We start from the raw sequence: 19,537 nt of genomic DNA, 5'->3' as shown, positions 1-19,537 counted from the left end.
TTTGCGCCGTGCTCCCAGATAGCAAACTTTGACCGGCCCACCTCTGGCCCACTACCTTGACTCAGGGTTTTGTGAGTGTTGGCCCAGTTCTGGCTGGGCCTCCGGCCCAACAATGGCCCAATTACTGATAACTGACACAAAGAATTTCCTCTGGCCCAGATGTGGCCCACACACTGCAAAATGACTCTCATTGTTTCTGTTGGCCCAGGTCTGGCCCACACACTGTAAAATGACTCTTATTGGAACTGTTGGCCCAGGTGTGGCCCACACACTGTGAAATGACTCTTATTGTTTCTGTTGGCCCAGGTGTGGCCCACACACTGTGAAATGACTGTCATGCATTCTGTTGGCCCAGGTCTGGCCCACACACTATATAACTGAGTGTTGGCTGAGTGTCGGCTGGGCCTCTGGGCCTGTACTGGCCCACACACTATAAAACTGATCTGACTGAGTGTCGGCTGGGCCTCTGGGCCTGTACTGGCCCACGCACTATAAAACTGATCTGACTGAGTGTTGGCTGAATGTCGGCTGGGTCCCCGGGCCACATGTGGCCCATTAACTACCAAAAGTACTTGAAAATAAACACAAATCCAGAACTAGTAATTAAAAGCACAAGCTACTTTTATTAACAAGTTTGACAAACACAACCTTGCAAATAAAACAAACATTTAAAAATTATACAAGCTTTTACATATATACACTTTAGAAATTAAACAAGTTAAAATATACAATCTACTTTTATCTACAACAATCGACTTCTTTCATATACAAAAACACAAACAATTAAACATTTTAAAACTGTATAATGATTCAAAGAAATAAATTATTCTAAATTAACATTAAACATTTACAGAAATATTCTATCTCTCTCCCTCACTCACTCACTCTAAAAGAGTAATTCCATTGTCAGTAGTTATGGGTTGTGAGTTAAGTGTTGTGCTAGTGCTTTAAATTCTGTATTTTTGTACCATGTACCATGACCTACCCAGCTACATACATGCACACACACTCACTCTCAAAGTATTTTTCAATAGCAGCAACCTTTGCCACCTGCCTTCTCTTTCTGTTGCCGCTTCATTGTTGCCTCCACCAGTTTCAGCAGCACTACCAGCCGGGGGTGTCTCCAAACTGCATTTAGGTATAAAAGAATATTATAAGATCATTATGAGGTCTAAAGCAAGATTTCAACATGTCATCTGTCAGAAGTTCTGTTTGTCCACTCAAATATACTTACAGATAGCCACCTCAGCTCTCTGTGGGGGTTGATCAAAGAGTTCTTTCCATCCATCCTTCAATTTGAGATGCATGGACAGCATGTCATTTCAAAAGAAAAGAAAAAAATCATTAAACTATGTATCCTTTACTGTCTGACAAAATATTACTAAAGCCCAGTCTTGCCATTCTGCAGCTGTCTTGGTAACACCTCCCTGGTAGTTATTTTGGGCAACATTGACATTGTGTGATTGTTAAATGCTGATATATTACCAATGACAATCACCAAGAGCAAGACATATTTGTCAACACATACAGACCTGAAGCACTTGTGGACTTCCTTCACAAGAGCCTTGTGGGTGCTCCAGTTGGTTGGCCATGTTTTCAACAGCGCATGTTTCCTGCCCACTCCTGTTCTTTGCTGACATAATGGATGAGGCAAACCAAAAGCATCTAAAAATGACACATCACAAAACACAGGCCTAGATGAAAGCTGATTCCTATGATTTGGCTCATCTAAACAAAAACGTATTACTTATTCTATTAAATCAATGTACAACTTACCAAGAGCTCTTCAGGTCTCCTGTTTTTCCAACACAAGAAATGGTTCACACATGTATACACGGGTAGCCTTCTTCATCCAAAGGAGTGCAGGCAGGTCTCTGGTCAGTGTGGCCTGGATTCTGAGGTGTACATTTAAAAAAAGTCACAGTAACGTTAGGTTAATGGAAGTATATGTGCTCAAAATGATTACATGATCATAAAACAACCCCTCAGTACAAAATACAGAACGACCTTAAAATACAGATTTTGATGAGCTTTACATGACCAGGACAGGACCCACCCTGCTACCATCTCTCTCTCTCTCTCTCTCTCACACACACACTCTCTTAAGGCATACAGTCTCAGTCCTGCCTGCCTAGTGCCTGAAGTTGGATAGATAACGATGAAATGCCCAATTACCAATCGCTATATTCTAAGTCATGCAATACTGGTTAACTGTTAAGCTATTTCTAAAATGATTAGATCACACTTTTCTTTGAAAACCACATAATTATGCAAGTATAGCTAACGTTACAGCACTGAACGTTTTTGACCACCAACACTGACGTTAAAGGTAGCAGCTAATTAGGCCAACAAAGTAGGCTAAGAAATCATAACGTATGTTACCGCTAGCTTCGTCATCGTCAAGGGGGTTAGATTGAAACACCCATTCTTGTTATGCTACTTGTTAAACTTTGTCTGCAATAATAAGCCTACGTACATTCATAATGATTTACATGCAATAACAGGTAAAGTTGCATGTTACTTACCACAGGCAGTGTCCAAAACGAGACAGTTTCGCGCCGTCCTGCTGGTTTCAAACTGAACCGTTGCTCTGCTCGTGGCTCTTCAACATGTAATGGGCCGACAGTCACTTCACAGAATTGGGCCATGTACGTTTAGCGTCCGGCTGTCGCTAAATGTTTCATTTTTGCCGCCAACAGCCTCGATACTGATCAGTGTTCGTTCCTGAAGTATCGGGCCACACACTGTATGAAATCCGTCTGCCGAGATTGATTCGAAAACTGGCAGTAGCCCATCAAACCCCAATCGGGCCAAATAAGACACTCAGTAATCAAATAAAATAATTCAGTGGAAATGCATGGATTCCAGTTGCTGCTACTGGAAGAAACTGGAATCCATGCATTTCCACTGAATTATTTTTGGAATCTGATCCCTTATCATACCTGTTCATTCTTACTCGTTGCTCGACTTATCGTGACTAAATTCAAGATGGCTGCAAACGTTAAACTTCGTGAAGATACTGTCTGTATAAATCGTCTTGTAAGTAAACTACCAGTGCTTTTTCAAAGTTCTCAATGTCTCGTTTTAAATGTCAGGGCCCTAGGAAGTCTACCAATGAAGTGTGGAGATACATTGAGCCTCGTAAATGGGTGTAAAACAGTGATTTATTTGCATGGCTAGTCCGATGCCGAAGCACCACTACTGAAAAAGTTGTTGGTAGCATCGGCTAACTAGCGCCAGATTTTGGAGTGCAGGGGACAAGTCGAGATGGGCTATGAGACATACGTTCACACTCGGTATCATGTTTCAATACACTTTAGGTCAATAACACACCGGAATTCTCCTTTAAGCAATTAGAATCCTATGGCAGGTGTTCAGGCCACCTGGACCAACTGCCAGTCTCAGGCTTTAAGCATACAAACTGGCCCTATTAAGACTACACATCCTGTTCAACTGCTTCCTCTGCCAAAAACTGTTTCAAAATAAAAGTCCTCACTATAATATTTTACTGTTAAACAATTTAACCCTTTAAACTACTGAACTTTTTAACTGTTCAGCCATTGTAACTGTTACTTGTCATCAACTATGACTCCCATAGACATAATATACATAGACGCCGCATCGACCGCTGCTCCCTACTAGCGCTGACGAGATTTGGAGCCGCCATCTTGGACCGGTCATCCACTCCACTCAGTGTAATCTGTTTGGCCGGTGCAATGAGCTGTCAGCACACTTAATTAATCATATCTCACTGAATACCGAACAGATTTTCACACGGTTTTTTTTGCTGCAAAGGTCATACATGTAGCTATGATACAGGCCACATTGTTCGAAAATACAAAATACAACCAATAGTACGGTAATGTTAAATCTTACTTGTGAAAAGTAAATCCCCCGAGTATGGTCCGCCGATTTGAGCAGGAACATGCTGCACAGTGCTGTCATCTTGTGTTTTCTGCTGCAACGCAATGAGGAGTATGACCGGTCCAAGATGGCGGCCGCATTTCTTGTTTCCAGCAGCCAATGCGGCGTCTATGTATATTATGTCTATGATGACTCCTACCCACTGTAGCTAGTTAGCTAAGTTAGCTAAGTAACATGGTTAGCATAGCTAGCATGTTAGCATGCTAGTTAGCATAGTTAGCATAACTGCTAAAAACAATTAGCTAAGTTAGCTAAGTAACGTGGTTAACATAGTTAGCATGTTAGCATGCTAGTTAGCATTTTTAGCGAAACTGCTAAAAACGATTAGCTATGTTAGCTAAGTAATGTGGTTAGCATAATTAGCATGCTAACATGTTAGCATGCTAGTTAGCATTTTTAGCAAAACTGCTTAAAATGATTAGCTAAGTCACATGGTTAGCATAGTTAGCATGCTAACATGTTAGCATGCTAGTTAGCATAGTTAGCATAACTGCTAAAAACAATTAGCCAAGTTAGCTAAGTAACGTGGTTAACATAGTTAGCATGCTAACATGCTAGTTAGCATTTTTAGCAAAACTGCTAAAAATGATTAGCTAAGTTAGCTAAGTAACGTGGTTAGCATAGTTTAAATGCTAGCGTGTTAGCATGCTAGTTAGCATAGTAACTTTGTTAATATTATTATCTTTGTTAACATAGTTAGCATAACTACTAGCAAACATTAGAGCCATTCCAACTGTCAGTTATCGTCAACTATCTACCTAAATAATTTAACCATTTAAACTATCCACCTATTTAACTGTTCAGTCATTTCAACTATATTAAACCTCATCTACTTAGCAACCAATATAGTTTGTTTTTACTCTGTATGATATTTTACATCATGTTTTTGCATTTTCATGCACTGTATTTCCTTCAGGAAATGCTTTTCTAGTTATTATAACCTTTTTTTCTTTTTACCTTTTCAAGAATTAATGCGACTCTAACCGCTTAACGTACAGACATGTTGAAATAACCGTTTTGTAGGTCTGGAGTTGGACAACAGAGTAACTTTTTCAGATTTTCTTAAAAGTTTATACTTTTTGAGAAATAGGGGATTAAAAATGGTGAAAAGCTAATTTTTCCCCCATAGACTTGAATGGCTGTGATGTCATAATGGCCTAAAGCCAGCTGCGCTCGTTAAGCTCCCAGAGTAGTTCCCGGGCTAATTAGAACACTGGCACAGGTGTCACCTGTGAATTCAACTGTCTCAGCTTCTAATGCACACAATCTGGTGCTCCCTAAAACTACACATCCTGTTTAAGTGTTTCCTGTGTGTCAAAATAAAAGTCACAGCCATATCTCATGCTTTGCGCATTATATCTCCAGAACGGTTTGACGTATATGCTTCAAATTTGGTACAAGTGTTTGTATGGACTCAAAGATGAAGTGAGTTGATGTTGGAGGTCAAAGGTCAAGTCAATGAATACTCTGAGTGCGATATCTCAAGAATGCCTTGACATACATGCCTGAAATTTGGTATGAGTATTTGTATGGATTCAAAGATGAAGTGAATTGATGTTGGAGGTCAAAGGTCAAATGTCAAGGTCAAAAACACCTTGAGTGTTATATCTCAAGAACTCCTTGACACACAAGGTCTTTTGGCACGAGGGTTTGTATGAACTCAAAGATTAAGTGATTTAATGTTTTTTTTCCAGGAATTTCCCCACCAACTTTAGCAGCTTTCCATCCACTATTGTAATTCCTTTGGCATTACATTCTAGTTATTATTATTATAACCATTTTTTCTTTTTACCTTTTCAAGAATTAATGCGACTCTAACCGCTTAACGTACAGACATGTTGAAATAACCGTTTTGTAGGTCTGGAGTTGGACAACAGAGTAACTTTTTCAGATTTTCTTAAAAGTTTATACTTTTTGGGAAATAGGGGATTAAAAATGGTAAAAAGCTAATTTTTCTCCCATAGACTTGAATGGCTGTGATGTCATAATGGCCTAAAGCCAGCTGCGCTCGTTAAGCTCCCAGAGTAGTTCCCGGGCTAATTAGAACACTGGCACAGGTGTCACCTGTGAATCAAACTGTCTCAGCTTCTAATGCATACAATCTGGTGCTCTCTAAAACTACACATCCTGTTTAAGTGTTTCCTGTGTGTCAAAATAAAAGTCACAGCCATATGTCATGCTTTGTGCATTATATCTCCAGAACGGTTTGACGTATATGCTTCAAATTTGGTACAAGTGTTTGTATAGACTCAAAGATGAAGTGAGTTGATGTTGGAGGTCAAGTCAATGAACACTCTGAGTGCGATATCTCAAGAATGCCTTGACATACATGCCTGAAATTTGGTATGAGTATTTGTATGGATTCAAAGATGAAGTGAATTGATGTTGGAGGTCAAGGTCAAAAACACTTTGAGTGTTATATCTCAAGAACGCCTTGACACACAAGGTGTTTTGGTACGAGGGTTTGTATGAACTCAAAGATTAAGTGATTTAATGTTTTTTTTCAAGGAATCTCCCCACCAACATTAAGCCAGCAACTTTCCATCCACTATTGTAATTCCTCTGGCATTACATTCTAGTTTCCCTTTGTTTATTTGATTACCCTGCATTTCGTGGTAACCAGAGATTATCTTTTTCTAGTGTGCTATTCAAGTGTAATACAATGATGATGCTCACAAAATGCTCCTTTTACAGAGTCAAATAGAACCCCATCCCTTTAGATTTAATGTGGCATCTGAAGCTGTAGCACACTATTTCACTGAGCATGACTATACATTTGGAATGTTACCACCCGCAACCAAAATGCCAAACTAAGGAGTTCTGTGATTGTTTTATGACCTACTGACGCCCAGGAAAAGACTATATATATTAAACAGGTCAGTGTAATTTTACATGGATCAAATCATTCAACATGATTATATTATCATATCTGGTTATTGTGATATTATTCTGATATATATAATCACACAGACATCCGTCTACTATATATAGTGGCTGAATTAGGTCTAAGTAATTACAAATAAAGTGGTTGAATAAATGTACATAAAACAAATGGTAATATTGCACATTTCTTCCATTTTTTTTGACAGTTAAACAGTTAACCTCATGCATGCACATGAATAGTCATTATCTCAGATAACCACCACACTCTCCTCACACACATAAGCTCCTTTGAGAAGTTGCCTGAGCCCCTCCCTCAGGGATAGTCATTCGTTACCTCCTGTCAGACCTACAGAGCAGAGTGGCGCAGCGGAAGCGTGCTGGGCCCATAACCCAGAGGTCGATGGATCGAAACCATCCTCTGCTAAGCCTTTTCACCCATGTGAAAAGGAATGTGGACTTGTTTGCTCCATCTGTGAAATAGGGTAGCCTGATGAATTAACCCTCAGAAGAAATAGTTAAATTGAGGTCTGGCTCAAATTATACAGTGGTTGGGAGATACACTGAGCTTGGAACTGCTAGTGCAGGTCTCACTCTATGCTACACTATAATGTACTGTAGCTGCACACGAGGCTATTGCATCATCTATTTGCAAACTGTTAAAATATAGCTTCTCTTTCACCCCCTTGTGGACAAAACTAAAAATGCAACTGATTCTGGTTCTTTCAAACCTGTTGGTGAGGTGAATTAGAATTGTGATGTTACAAGGATACAAGGAAGTTTATTGTCACATGCATATAGTTATTGGAAGTAAGAAATGCAGTGAAATTATGTCTGGTGTCAGCCTATTTGTGCATTTATGGGCGGGGGGGCTGCATAAGAAAGGTGGGGATTGGGGGGGGGCATAAGGAAAGGATTGGGATTGGGGGGGGCACCAACAAGGAGCACCCAAGAGCAACAGGGGCAAGGAAAAACTCCCTTACCAAGGAAGAAACCTTGGGCAGATCCACGGCCCAACCCAACTGCCAGGGGTCTTGGTGTGTGTGTTGGGGGGATGACAAGGGAGATGGGATAGTGTGCTGTGTATGTGGGGAGAGGGCAATATGTGTGTTGGAGAAGCTTCCTCATGAGACAATGTGCTGTGTATTGGGGGGGGGGGGGGGGGGGGTGCAGTGTGCTGTAAGTATGTTGGGGATGTGTGTTGGAGAAGCTTCCTGATTAAATAATGTGCTGTGTATGTAGGAGAGAGGGGGGGGGCAGTGTACTGCAAGTATGGTGAAGGGACTTACTATTGCAAGCAGAGTACTGTATGTATGATGTATGTGAGTGATGACAGTGAAGATGTGTGTGTGGGCGGGAGGGGAGTGGAGCAGTGACTGTGTGTGTGTGTGTGTGCAGTGTGTGTGTGGGTGGGAGCAGTGTGCTGTAAGTATGTAGAGGATGTGTGTTGGAGAAGATCCTGAAGACAATGTGCTGTGTATGTAGGGAGGGGGGGCAGTGTGAGAACCAGGCAGTTTAAGAACCTTGTCTGTGTAGGCATTTGTCTGATTCGAACACAACCTTTGAATTTTCTCTCAGACATCAACTCAGATGTAATTGTCCAAATGAGTGTCAATGGTTCAGTCTTTAGGTGGATTAAATGTTAAAGTCTGTTTGTATCAGCATCATTGTAGGCTACATATATGTAGATCAGAATCGTGTAGACATGCATGGAAGAACATGAAAACACAGAACAATGAAAATTCTATCTGTATATCATTATATCAACACTCTAAAAATGTTTATCTTCTCTGTGACTGTAATGCTAAAAACGTAGCTGGAAAATACATTCAGTCTGTCTGGTGTGGCACCAGGTGGCAGTGTTAGGCCAGTTATAGTTATACAGGCAGAAAACGAAGTGAGTTAACTACTGAAGCTTTCTCTCCCTCTTGCCAACACTAACTGTCTGAGAATTTGTCGCAAGGACCTGTGATTACTAAGACAAGTTACTTAGGGCAACAGCTAAACAGCAACACAACTGCTCAGTATAGTATCAACAGGGTATGTTAAGTTATATTACACCATCAAAGGCCAACATATCTGAGAGATGATAAAGGCCACACATTTTACATAAATGTGTGAGGTATAGATAACTATTCAATGCACAGATTTGAGTGTGTGGATTGTTCATCCTGTGTTTGACAATTGACTTTAAATTCCAGCACCTCAACCACCAGATGAACAGTGTTTTTTGACTTTTGACTTTTTGACTTGACTCCACGGTGCACACTGCACTCCACTATAGGCAACCCCCCCCCCCCCCCCCCCCCCCCCCAAACACACACACACACACACTGGCATGTTTTATGGTCCTTGTCCAGCTCATGGGTATACATCCCGAGCCCACACAAACGCACCTAAAGCCCCTTGGAGCTAGTCTCTAGGATTGTTTGTTTTGCTACGCATTGTTTTTAAGGCTACGACTCCTGCACAGTGTTTCTTTTCTCAACATCAGTGCCATGCTGTAGTGTAGAGGACAACAGGGAACACGACCAATGTCATTAAACAGAAAGGAACCTATACAATGTATGCCAGTCTGTTGCAGCAAAATGTTGCAATTGGCAGAAGAGCTGATGCTGACGAAATGGAGATGAAAATATTCACCAAGTCCCCTTTCCTTCTGAGGCTTCCAGGAGCCAACAGTTTCATTCTCCCCCCCGCATTAAAAATGAATGAGGGGGGTTGATTTCACTCCACCTGTAAAAGAACCCTTTTCCAATACGGCTACTTTTCATCCTGCTAGAGACCGCTCTCAGCACCCAGTGTCTTTTTCAGTCTGCCTCCCCAAAATAGAAAGTGCTTTTCTGACCAGTTACTACAAATAATCTGTGGTCTGACCGCGTGCCCTATGACTTGGAAAGGACACACAGATCAAATATTCGGTATGTTTATGTCTACTGAAAGAAAAAGAACAAAAACATATTTGAGAAATTGTTATCAATTTGCTTTGCCCTCTAAAGTTGGATTAGTTCAGATAGAATTGGATTAGTTAGATCTGAATGTGAGTGGAAAAGTGCTGTTGTAGGTTTTGTTGGCTAATTTCCATTGCAATTTTGGTAGTTAGAACTGTTGTTCATGGATTTGGTGTTTCTAGAAAGGGTAGTTCCAACGATCAATCGCAAAAAGTTTGGTGGTTGGAACGGCAGCTCCAGAGGAGTCATTGACGCATCGTTTATTGATATTTGTGGTTGTCAATGTTTGAATTGCATTAGTTTGACAAGATTGACCCTCTATATGTATACCTCATTTTAAATTTACATGAATTCATCTTGGACGCAGGGGTGTATCGATGGAGATACATTTTTCATTTTTGGCTCAGGAACAGTAATGTAAAGATTTTCCAGGCTCTTGAACTAGATAAGTCATATTAACAAAAGGCCAGAGCCACACGAACAGTGTAATCAACTGTCACCAAACTGATGACTTGATGACACTGATAAGGTGGCACCCACTCAACATACGTCCGAAACAGAGAGTGGCTTGTTTTTACTTGGACATGAAGATAAACATGTGATCATTTTTCACACACACACACACACACACACACATACACATGCTGTTGTCTGCACATCCACACACCATGCCAATAAGAGCTGAGAACAGAGTGATCCAGTAACTCCGAACATGAGTCACTATAAAGCAAACACACGCACTCTCTGCGTCCAGCAAGGATGGATAAACATGTCCACCACCTCAATGACTGGTCTGTGCAACAGCAGCCACACCAAGATTGTTTTTTAAACACACACATACACACACACACTGATATTAAACAGTTCAGGTGGTATTATTTAACTTGTCTAAGAGGTTGCATTCATCTTAGGGCTGTCAAAATAACTGATTCATTTTGATTCATTAATTTGAGAAAAAATAACTGATTAAAAAAATTAGTGCAGATTAATCGATTCCGTATGACCTTTGACCCCGAGCCGTTCTAGTCAGTAAAAATTAGACTGTAAAATGAAGGAGAGAGAAGAAAATGTGCTGCCTGAATCATTGATTGGAACATTTACTTTTAAAAAACGGCCTGATGGTGTGGAAAATGAAGTCCTCTGCAATGTCTGCAGCAAGGAATTTGCATGTCACCGGAGTTCATCAACTCTATAGTCGCACATCAATGCAAAGAAATAAGTGTTTGAGGGGAGTGTTCATTTATTTTCATTGTGTCCCCTAGGTTATATATGTGGCCTAAAATGCCTTGTATGTGAAAATTAATTAGATTATTTTTTTTAATCAATTGACAGCCCTAATTCATCTATATCCAAAGCTAGTGAATAAGATGGCTGGGTTCCCGGGGCTTATAAGATGCACTGAGCAGGTCATGTTTCTGCTGGGTAATTATGACGCCCTGAGCCATCTGATTGGTGTAATTTAGACAGTACAGATGCCCTGAGTATTTTGATTAGTATAACACAGACGGGACAGACGAGGGCTTGCTCACAGGATCCCTCTGACATAAGCGAGGGGCCTTTTGGTTTTACGCAAAGGCCGATCTGCGCAGGAGTGGGCCGAGCCAAAAAGCCAAAACAAACCTAGGCAACAGAACCAACACAAACACACCCTCTCAGGCAACAGAACCAATACAAACACACCATTCTCGGGCAACTGGGACTCGTCTGTTACAGGAAGCCACGGGGGCCTTTTACGCAACGCTTAAAAATACGCATGTGTTTGTTTGATAAATACTGTGTGATTGACAGGGACTGATTTATGTTGTGCCATTCACAAAGCACATATGAACTTGTGGCCTCGTGTACCATGGTGATGATGCTTAGGTCCTCATTTCAACATTAGGAAGAGAGTAGTGGACTAACGACCTTACTTTTCTAATGTTCAGCCAGCATATCTCCTGAAGAGTTGCTTATTTTAACTTGGAGAGTTTGAGTTTAGGTACACAGAAGGGAAAGACCTTTTGTGACACTGTAATTTAACTTTTAAGACATTTTTAGATGTTTTTCTTTCTTTCTATAGACCCATGAGACATTTACATGCAAAGTAAAAGTCGTTTTCAATGGGAGGGCACTGAGTCAAGGAGCATGTTGAAATTATGTGGCAAATTGCGTTTTTTATTACAATGATAAAATTGTAAAAGGACGTGACCGAAGCTGAGGCAAGCCAGGCAATAGGCCTATAGGCCCGACGGTAATTGTAAAGCAATTTACAAAAGATTCACTTAACAAAAATGCTGATGTGGTACATGAAAATTTAGCTAAAAATGTGGAGAATGCAATGCAATCAAGCATTTTGGACGATATATTGTCACAAGCTGGCAGAATAGGCAACAGACCGATGTGCGTTTTATTTGGAGACTGTTTTGCGAGACAGAGACTGAGTTTGCTGCTGATATTCTAGAGATAGGCTACAACATAGCCAATGTACGACTTTAGCCTTTTAATATATTTGCTGCATTGGATCAGTCTTTCTAGAACAGGCAAGGGCTTTCTAGCCTCACGTCAGCTGCTGTCCCGAGAAATCCAGACCGACCAGACAGTGAAGTGCAGCACTGGCTCCCAGATGGATGGGAAGGATGTAAGAGGCCCAGGGCAAAAGCTAGCCATAGCAAGCTCCCAATGGACAGACATTAACAACATCAGCCGACTTGAAAGCAGTAAAAAAAACTAAGAGAATAACACGAAAACTATCAAAAGTAACGTAGGCCTAGCCTAAATACAGAGAGAACACATTTAACTAGACATACCTAGCAACCAATTTAGCAACAATTGAAATTAAGCATCTATGTCAGTTTCCATAGCAACAAAGATGATTATACTAGCAAACCACTGTAGTAACTCCTTTATTTCTGATAGTAGCCACCATGGACACCCTAGCAACAACCTAGCAACGACTTCAAGTACCCTAGCAACAGCCTAGCAACCACATTCACAGTTTAAACCTAGCAACCAACATCATTAACCTAGCAACGAGCATAGCAACCACCATAACTACTCTAGCAACAGTCAGTTGTCATCAACTTTGACTCCCGTCAACGGTTTCCTCTCCCCACAACTGTTTCAAAATAAAAGTCTTCACTGCTATAATCCCCTATTAAATTATGTAACCATTTAAACTATCCAACTTTTTAACTGTTCAACTATTCCAACTGTCAGTTGTCATCAACTATGACTCCCGTCAACTGTTTCCTCTGCCCAAAGCTGTTTCAAAATAAAAGTCCTCACTACAATAATTCCCTATGAAATATTTGAACCATTTAAACTATCCAACTATTTAACTGTTCAGCCAATCCAACTGTCAGTTGCCATCAGCTATGACTCCCGCCAATTGTGTTCTCTGCCTACAACTGTTTGGCAGCCTGGGCTTTTCAGTCAACTAGTGTGATCAACTTCCAATCTACATTCAACTTTTAAACTGTCTACTTTTAAACTATCAACTTTTATTAAGCTGTGCAACCACCATGTCTGTCCTAGCGTCATTTTCATGCACTCGTTATTCCCTGGAATTACATTCTAGTTTATTTAATCATGTTTATTTGTAAATGACAGAAAGATATGTTTTGTGCCAACAAATGGTATGTTAGACTTTCCAATTGTCAATGTCAAGGTACTCCTAAGTCTAGTCTTTAATAACAACATATTATCCAACATAATCACATATTTTGAGGTACTCAGACATGTGTGTGGAAAATGTCAAGTCAGATGTCAAATTACCCTGATCATGAAACTACCCAAATGTCCTCACCATCCCTCATTGCAGGCATCTGACAAGCCAACCTGTAGGACCCTGGACATGAACATGGTTGATCTGCTTGAGGTCTGTTGATGAATCTGTTATGAGACCCCCAGAAATTAAAACAAACATGTATGAGGAGATTTGCAAGACTGCCTTTACATACAAACCTTGGGATGACTGTCCTCATGTCGAAGACATCCGACCTTATCAAAACAGACATGGTATTCAATTCTGTGTAGTGAGCCATGTAACTCTTCCTTTTAAAAGTATCTATTATATTGGTGGGTTTTGAATGTTAATGCTGTCAGCATAATGATTAAGTATGTGTATGTGCTGTATCTGCATGAAAGCATGTCTTCACCAAATAAAAAGCTGTGCGTATTTCTCCATGGCCTTTAGATGGCGACAGCGCTTTAAGATTACTAGCACCGTATCAAGGTGAGATCACAGCAGACCCTAATTGATTGGTCACCGAATGTTCTGCCAGACGAAAAAGATCTTCAGTAGTGTAGCGCGTAACACTGTCTGCATTAGTGCGGTGTGCGCTTCAATTATCTGAAATATTGTGTGCGTAATGTGTTTCTTCCGAATATTTCAGTAGCCTAGTATAGGCATACAAGTCTCACATATACAATTATAAGCATACAGAAACAACTACTGATTGACAGTGATGAATGTTCATCATGACGAAGGCACTACAAATTAAATGTGTGTTAGTTGGACACAGCGTTTATTTAATTCCCATTCACGAAGCACAGTGACTAAGGAACGTAGGTCCCCGTTACATCAGCATCGCATTGTGGTGTATGTGTGTGTGTCTGTGTGTCGGAGGATGGAAGACCCCCTCCACCGTCTGCCCACGCTCAGTTTAGGCCCTCCCCCTCCCCTTCCGTGGCGGAATGATGTTACTACTACAAAGATAGCAGTGATTCTCTGAGGCAAATCCTGACTCGCACTGACGTCAGTGATTCACAAGAGCAATAAATATGGGGATCCGCTCTCTCTCAGTCAGATCAAACCGAAACTCGCGCCGTTTAGCCTTACCACAGGATCTAAACGACAACGGATTGTTGGACTAACGGGTTTTATTACACTAAAGAAGACTTTGGACATAAGAAAATGTAGGTCTATGATATAATTGTATATTTCATATTTGTCACACATATCTCGTTTTGCTACATAGCGTTATAACCGTTAGATATAAATTATTTTGTCATGTATTTTAATGACAGTTGGAAAGACGAAGCTTTGTCTGTTTCCAGTATTGGATAACGAAGACTAATCATATTGAGTTTATATATATATATATGCTAAATGCTAAACATGTTCAATCTCTTTCGCAGACACAATTTTAGTCATGACTTTGAACAAAGGAGACAAGTTCCGGAACATGGATAAAAGAAGAGGCAGCATGCCATTCCCCATGCACCTGCAAAACCTCCACAGACGAAGTATGCCCGTGGACGACCGCGAGTTGCGCTCCACCATGCCTCCGGTACCTACCGGACAGCTTTCCAACCTCATGCGCTGCACATCCTACGGCCCCGGCGAGCAGTACCGTGACAGCTGTGTCTCAGATTCATCCGACTCCGTTATCTCCTCCGGTAGTGATTCTGAAGGGCAGGTGTACAAGGTGGTTCTGCTCGGTGAGCATGGAGTGGGGAAATCCAGTCTGGCGCGTATCTTCGGAGGAGTAGAGGATGGTCACGACTGCGAGGAGGCAGGTGAGACCCTGACTGAAATTATTACTAATATATGCTGTGATGTGAAGCAATTTACATTACTAAACCACAACGAAAATAAATAAAGAAGCAACATTTGACAATAGAAATAATTGGATTTTATCATTGTTCAATGATTGAACCTTCCTTCCTGAATGTTCTTTTTCCTGCTCAAGTCATTAAGAAAAGGCTGTGTTTGTAAAGAGATAGACATGTGTTCATTCAGGCATATGCTGAGAACACAGGTAGCTTAAAACAGAACATTAGTTTCCCTAGTAGTGAGCTCGTTTAATGAGATGGAACAAGTCTGCCTTATGCCTTGGCCACAGGTGTAATAGTGCATCAAACTGCATTGGTGTTAATGTGGTCTGGCTCATTTTCTTTCAGGGAACACATACGACAGATCAGTCGTTGTTGATGACGAAGAGGCCTCCATCCTTCTGTACGACATCTGGGAACAGGTAAGCAGCGGCTGCCTCTGTCATTTGAAGTGACGTCTATCTGTGTTTTCTCCCCTTTACTGATTATGTATGAACCACTGTCAAAAAGTAACCATGAGACCTTTGTTCTCTCTACAGGATAATAGCCAGTGGCTGCAAGACCAGTGTATGCGAATGGGAGATGCCTATATTATTGTCTATTCTGTGACTGACAAGGCCAGCTTTGAGAAAGCGTCCGAGCTGCGAATCCAGTTGCGCCGTGCTCGCCAGTCCGAAAACATTCCCATCATCCTTGTGGGGAACAAGAGCGACCTGGTGCGGTCCAGAGAAGTGTCTGTGGATGGTAAGTTCTCATGTTTTGACAGCTCCACTCAAGATAACTCCCTTCTCAACTTGCTCTAGCCACCCTCTCAACAACAAACAACACACACACACATACACACACACACACACACACACACACACACACAGATGCAATCTCTCTCTCTCTCTCTCTCTCTTTCTCTCTCACACATACACACACACACACACAAACACACACGCACACACACACCTCAAGGCCTATGTCATCCGCTATAACTCACAGCATCAGACAGGCAAGCAGAATCTCTTGGCTTACACACACTTGGCTTACACACACTGTGAGGCAGCACACCTGAGACTGCAGAGCGTGTCGCCGAGCCTGAGTCAGTGTGGGTGTAGAGATGTCACAAGCTAATAAGCCTGCCAAACCTCTGGGCTTGTCTCCCAGCTTTTATAGCTCCACAGAGAACACATTAGCAATGACAGCTACAGTGTATTTAACTCTGTAAGACTGTAGATGGTTGGACACTCACCTATTTGTTCTTCTGTCTGTCTGTCTCTCTCTCTCACAGAGGGAAGTGCATGTGCGGTGGTCTTTGACTGTAAGTTCATCGAGACGTCAGCATCGCTCCACCACAATGTGCGTGACCTGTTCGAGGGCATCGTGAGGCAGATCCGGCTGCGGAAGGACAGCAAGGAGGAGAACGCGCGACGCATGGCCAGCTGCAAGCGCCGCGAGAGCATCAGCAAGAAGGCCAAGCGCTTCCTGGGGCGGATAGTGGCACGCAAGAACAAGAAGATGGCTTTCCGGCAGAAGTCCAAGTCTTGCCACGACCTGACAGTCCTTTGAAGAACCCAGGCGTACTCTCTTGCTATTTTTTTTATTTTTCTCTCCTTCTCTCTTTTCTCTTCTCTCCTTCTCTTTTTTTTTCTTGTGCTATCTGCCATTGGACCGGACGCTGTGGGTTTTTGACACTACATACCACCCTAAAATGGACTGACTCAGCTGTACAGAGATATATTTGCATATTTTATATTGTATAAATATAAAGATGAGAGTTTAAAATGATAAAAATCAATACACAATGTAGATGTTGAACCTGCATGAAGCTTTTTGAACTTTCATTTCCTGTATTCTTTTTTTCTTATTACTCTGTGCTGCCTTATGTATAGCAGTTTAATTTTACCGGATGTAGATCCCCAACATTGTACATAGGATGTAGATCCCCAACAAGGACATTTTAGGGTTGCCTTGGTGATGGAATGGAAAGAGCGGGCATGTTTTACCATGCTGTCAGCCCTTTGTACATAGGTCAGAAATCTCCACTAGGGAGGCAGGGCTGCCTTCATGACCTCATCACTGGTCGAGGAGGCAACAGTAGCTTCTGAAAGCACAGCTAATGATTTCTCACATAATGTGATCTGTCATCTGGAACCGTACTTTACTTGAAAGTGGGTATGCAGGCTCGTACTCCACAGAGATCCAGGAACTGCATGGGGGGTGGGGGGTGGTCAGGGGTGTTTCGCTCTTTTAGGGGGTTGAGAATTGACATATTTCTCTTTTTTGATGACATTTTTCATTAATTCACAATCAAACCCTGTGGTATGAATGAGTGAAAAAAGAAAGCAAAATAGACAAGCAATAAATTATATTTTGTGTTTTCAAAGAGATTGATTTGCACTTCTGTTAGATATTATTCAACTGAATTTTGTTATTTGTTTACATCAATATTTTGTAATAAAACAATTAATAAAAAAATAAAAAGTACAAAACTAATTATTGTCTTCCTGCTTCACAGACAGGGATGCCTAAATTGTTTGGGCATGGGCAAAGGGCCTGTGGGCTAATGTATTCTCTCATGCATATGGATTCCTTTAATTACCCTGAGGCTGAATGGACACTTGCTCACCAGCCACATTATTGAAGGAAACAAGGTAGTTAGTGGGGTTTTTTTGTGTTAGATTTATTGAGTTAAACATTAAGCTCTGAAGGAGACAAAAGCACGGTGCCGTTTTTTCACACAGTCAAAACCCTTCTGTCTGAAGGAGCACTAGTGTTGGGTGTTAAAAGGTAAGAAAGCATTTTAAAATTATCACTGAAATTCAATTATAAAATCAAATTTAGAAAAAGTTGTTCTATTCTCATTCATAACAGGTGAATTTGCTTTGCTGTCTTTTGATTTGGTCTGTAGAGTTAGGTGACTGTAAAATTGTGTTACTGAGAATTCATGTCATGTGTTAGTAGAGAAAGGTTGTGTTAATTGTGTTGATGCTGCTAACTTACATAGAAGTGATTAGTCTGTTCTGATAAGATGTTATTTTATGTCTTTGCCTTAGTTGCAACCTACTGGTTTGCGGCAAACACTGAGCTTCAAACCTGATTCTATATTTATATCTGAGGATTTTTTAAGAATGATTAAAAAGTATTATAGGTTATGATTGAGCTGGGCATACTTCCCAGATGTGGATTACAACTCTTGATTAAATTGTCCTTTCAATGGCAAATCTCCATTCTGGATTTCTCTTTAGTCTGGGGAATCCAGTGTCCTTAACTGATAGGGCATTAATCCTGCACTGCTTCACATCCTTGAGTCTTCGGGGCAAGTAACTCTTGCTCTCCTTTACTTTACAGCACATAAGCCAAATGTTGTTGATCTTGTAAATAGCTTGTTGGATAGAAATGTTTTGGCTCTTTGCATGTTAAGGCACAAATCAACCAACATGTTTATCTTTTCACTAGTGCGTTTGAAATGTGACTGATTAAACTCAGTTACATTTCAAACTCTAACTGCACAGAGAGAGATGGAAGGTACAATGTAACCCTAAAACTGCCAGGACTCACATAATGAGAATTTTCTGCTTTAGACCTATGTAAGTGAGAGGAGAAAAGAAAAGTTCATATTAGTATATGTGCTTTTTCATCCTATTGGTCTATTAACTTTTTGGCTAATGATGTGGACTTGCTGGGAATCTTTTGCGAGAGCTATAAATTGTGCCATGACGGTGGGCTTAAGCATTGATGTGGACTTGCTGGGCATCTTTTGCGAGAATATAAACTGTGCCATGACGGTGGGCTTAAGCATTGATGTGGACTTGCTGGGCATCTTTTGCGAGAATATAAACTGTGCCATGACGGTGGGCTTAAGCATTCTCATTTCCATTCTTATGGATTTGACTTGACTTTTGTTTTCAAGATATTTGCTCAATGTGCACCATATTTCCAAACACGCTTGTGTATCTCATTAGCCACAGGATGAGTGTCTTCCACTGTGCTTTTTGGGGCGTGAAACATAAAACGTGTGTCACAATTAAGATACCTGTTCCTGCCAGGTTTATATTTAACCTCGCTGAGTTGCGGGGGGTAGTGGAGGGAAGCGAGCGGAGGGCCAAAACTCAGGGTTCAGGGTTCACGGGTCACCTGCTGCAGTTGTCCTATAATCAAGTTATTTGTTTTCATTTGGAAAAGGAATAAAAGGTGACACATACAATGCTAGCTCTGACACATAACAATGCTAGACCGCTCATTGCTTGCTTTCCATGAAG

General features: G+C 41.1%; 2 protein-coding genes and 1 long non-coding RNA gene across 3 annotated transcripts in view; 2 read left to right on the top strand and 1 right to left on the bottom strand.

The window, feature by feature from the left end:
* Nucleotides 1–457: 457 nt before the first annotated feature.
* Nucleotides 458–2,828, bottom strand: LOC121682266. The gene is made up of 5 exons (XR_006022490.1): nucleotides 2,526–2,828; nucleotides 1,777–1,895; nucleotides 1,533–1,665; nucleotides 1,235–1,289; nucleotides 458–1,128 (listed from the first exon to the last, which is right to left on the bottom strand). It is a non-coding gene; the product is annotated as an uncharacterized LOC121682266 (long non-coding RNA).
* Nucleotides 2,829–14,555: 11,727 nt separating this feature from the next.
* rrad (Ras-related associated with diabetes) lies at nucleotides 14,556–17,608 on the top strand. The gene is made up of 5 exons (XM_042062344.1): nucleotides 14,556–14,651; nucleotides 14,874–15,254; nucleotides 15,639–15,712; nucleotides 15,830–16,034; nucleotides 16,567–17,608. Exons 2-5 carry the CDS (start codon nucleotides 14,888–14,890, stop codon nucleotides 16,842–16,844), a joined length of 924 nt encoding a protein of 307 aa, XP_041918278.1. The 5' UTR covers nucleotides 14,556–14,651; nucleotides 14,874–14,887; the 3' UTR covers nucleotides 16,845–17,608.
* A 394-nt stretch (nucleotides 17,609–18,002) lies between these two features.
* cdh16 (cadherin 16, KSP-cadherin) overlaps nucleotides 18,003–19,537 on the top strand; it is a 71,316-nt gene continuing 69,781 nt past the window's right edge. The window contains exon 1 of the mRNA XM_042062533.1: nucleotides 18,003–18,065. The gene's annotated coding sequence lies outside the window, so the exon portion shown is untranslated. The remainder of the gene's footprint in view (nucleotides 18,066–19,537) is intronic.

This window comes from Alosa sapidissima, chromosome 14 (genome assembly GCF_018492685.1).
Source record: "Alosa sapidissima isolate fAloSap1 chromosome 14, fAloSap1.pri, whole genome shotgun sequence".
Classification (NCBI taxonomy): domain Eukaryota; kingdom Metazoa; phylum Chordata; class Actinopteri; order Clupeiformes; family Clupeidae; genus Alosa; species Alosa sapidissima.
Note: the sequence above shows the minus strand (reverse complement) of the source record. Positions and strands in the feature narration are given on the sequence as shown.

Bases quoted from the DNA above. Each gene is read 5' to 3' on its own strand.
- rrad (XM_042062344.1), top strand. From the start codon at position 14,888: ATGACTTTGAACAAAGGAGACAAGTTCCGGAACATGGATAAAAGAAGA. The intron at 15,255-15,638 runs GTGAGACCCTGA...ATTTTCTTTCAG, and splicing joins TCACGACTGCGAGGAGGCAG to GGAACACATACGACAGATCA. The intron at 16,035-16,566 runs GTAAGTTCTCAT...TCTCTCTCACAG, and splicing joins CAGAGAAGTGTCTGTGGATG to AGGGAAGTGCATGTGCGGTG.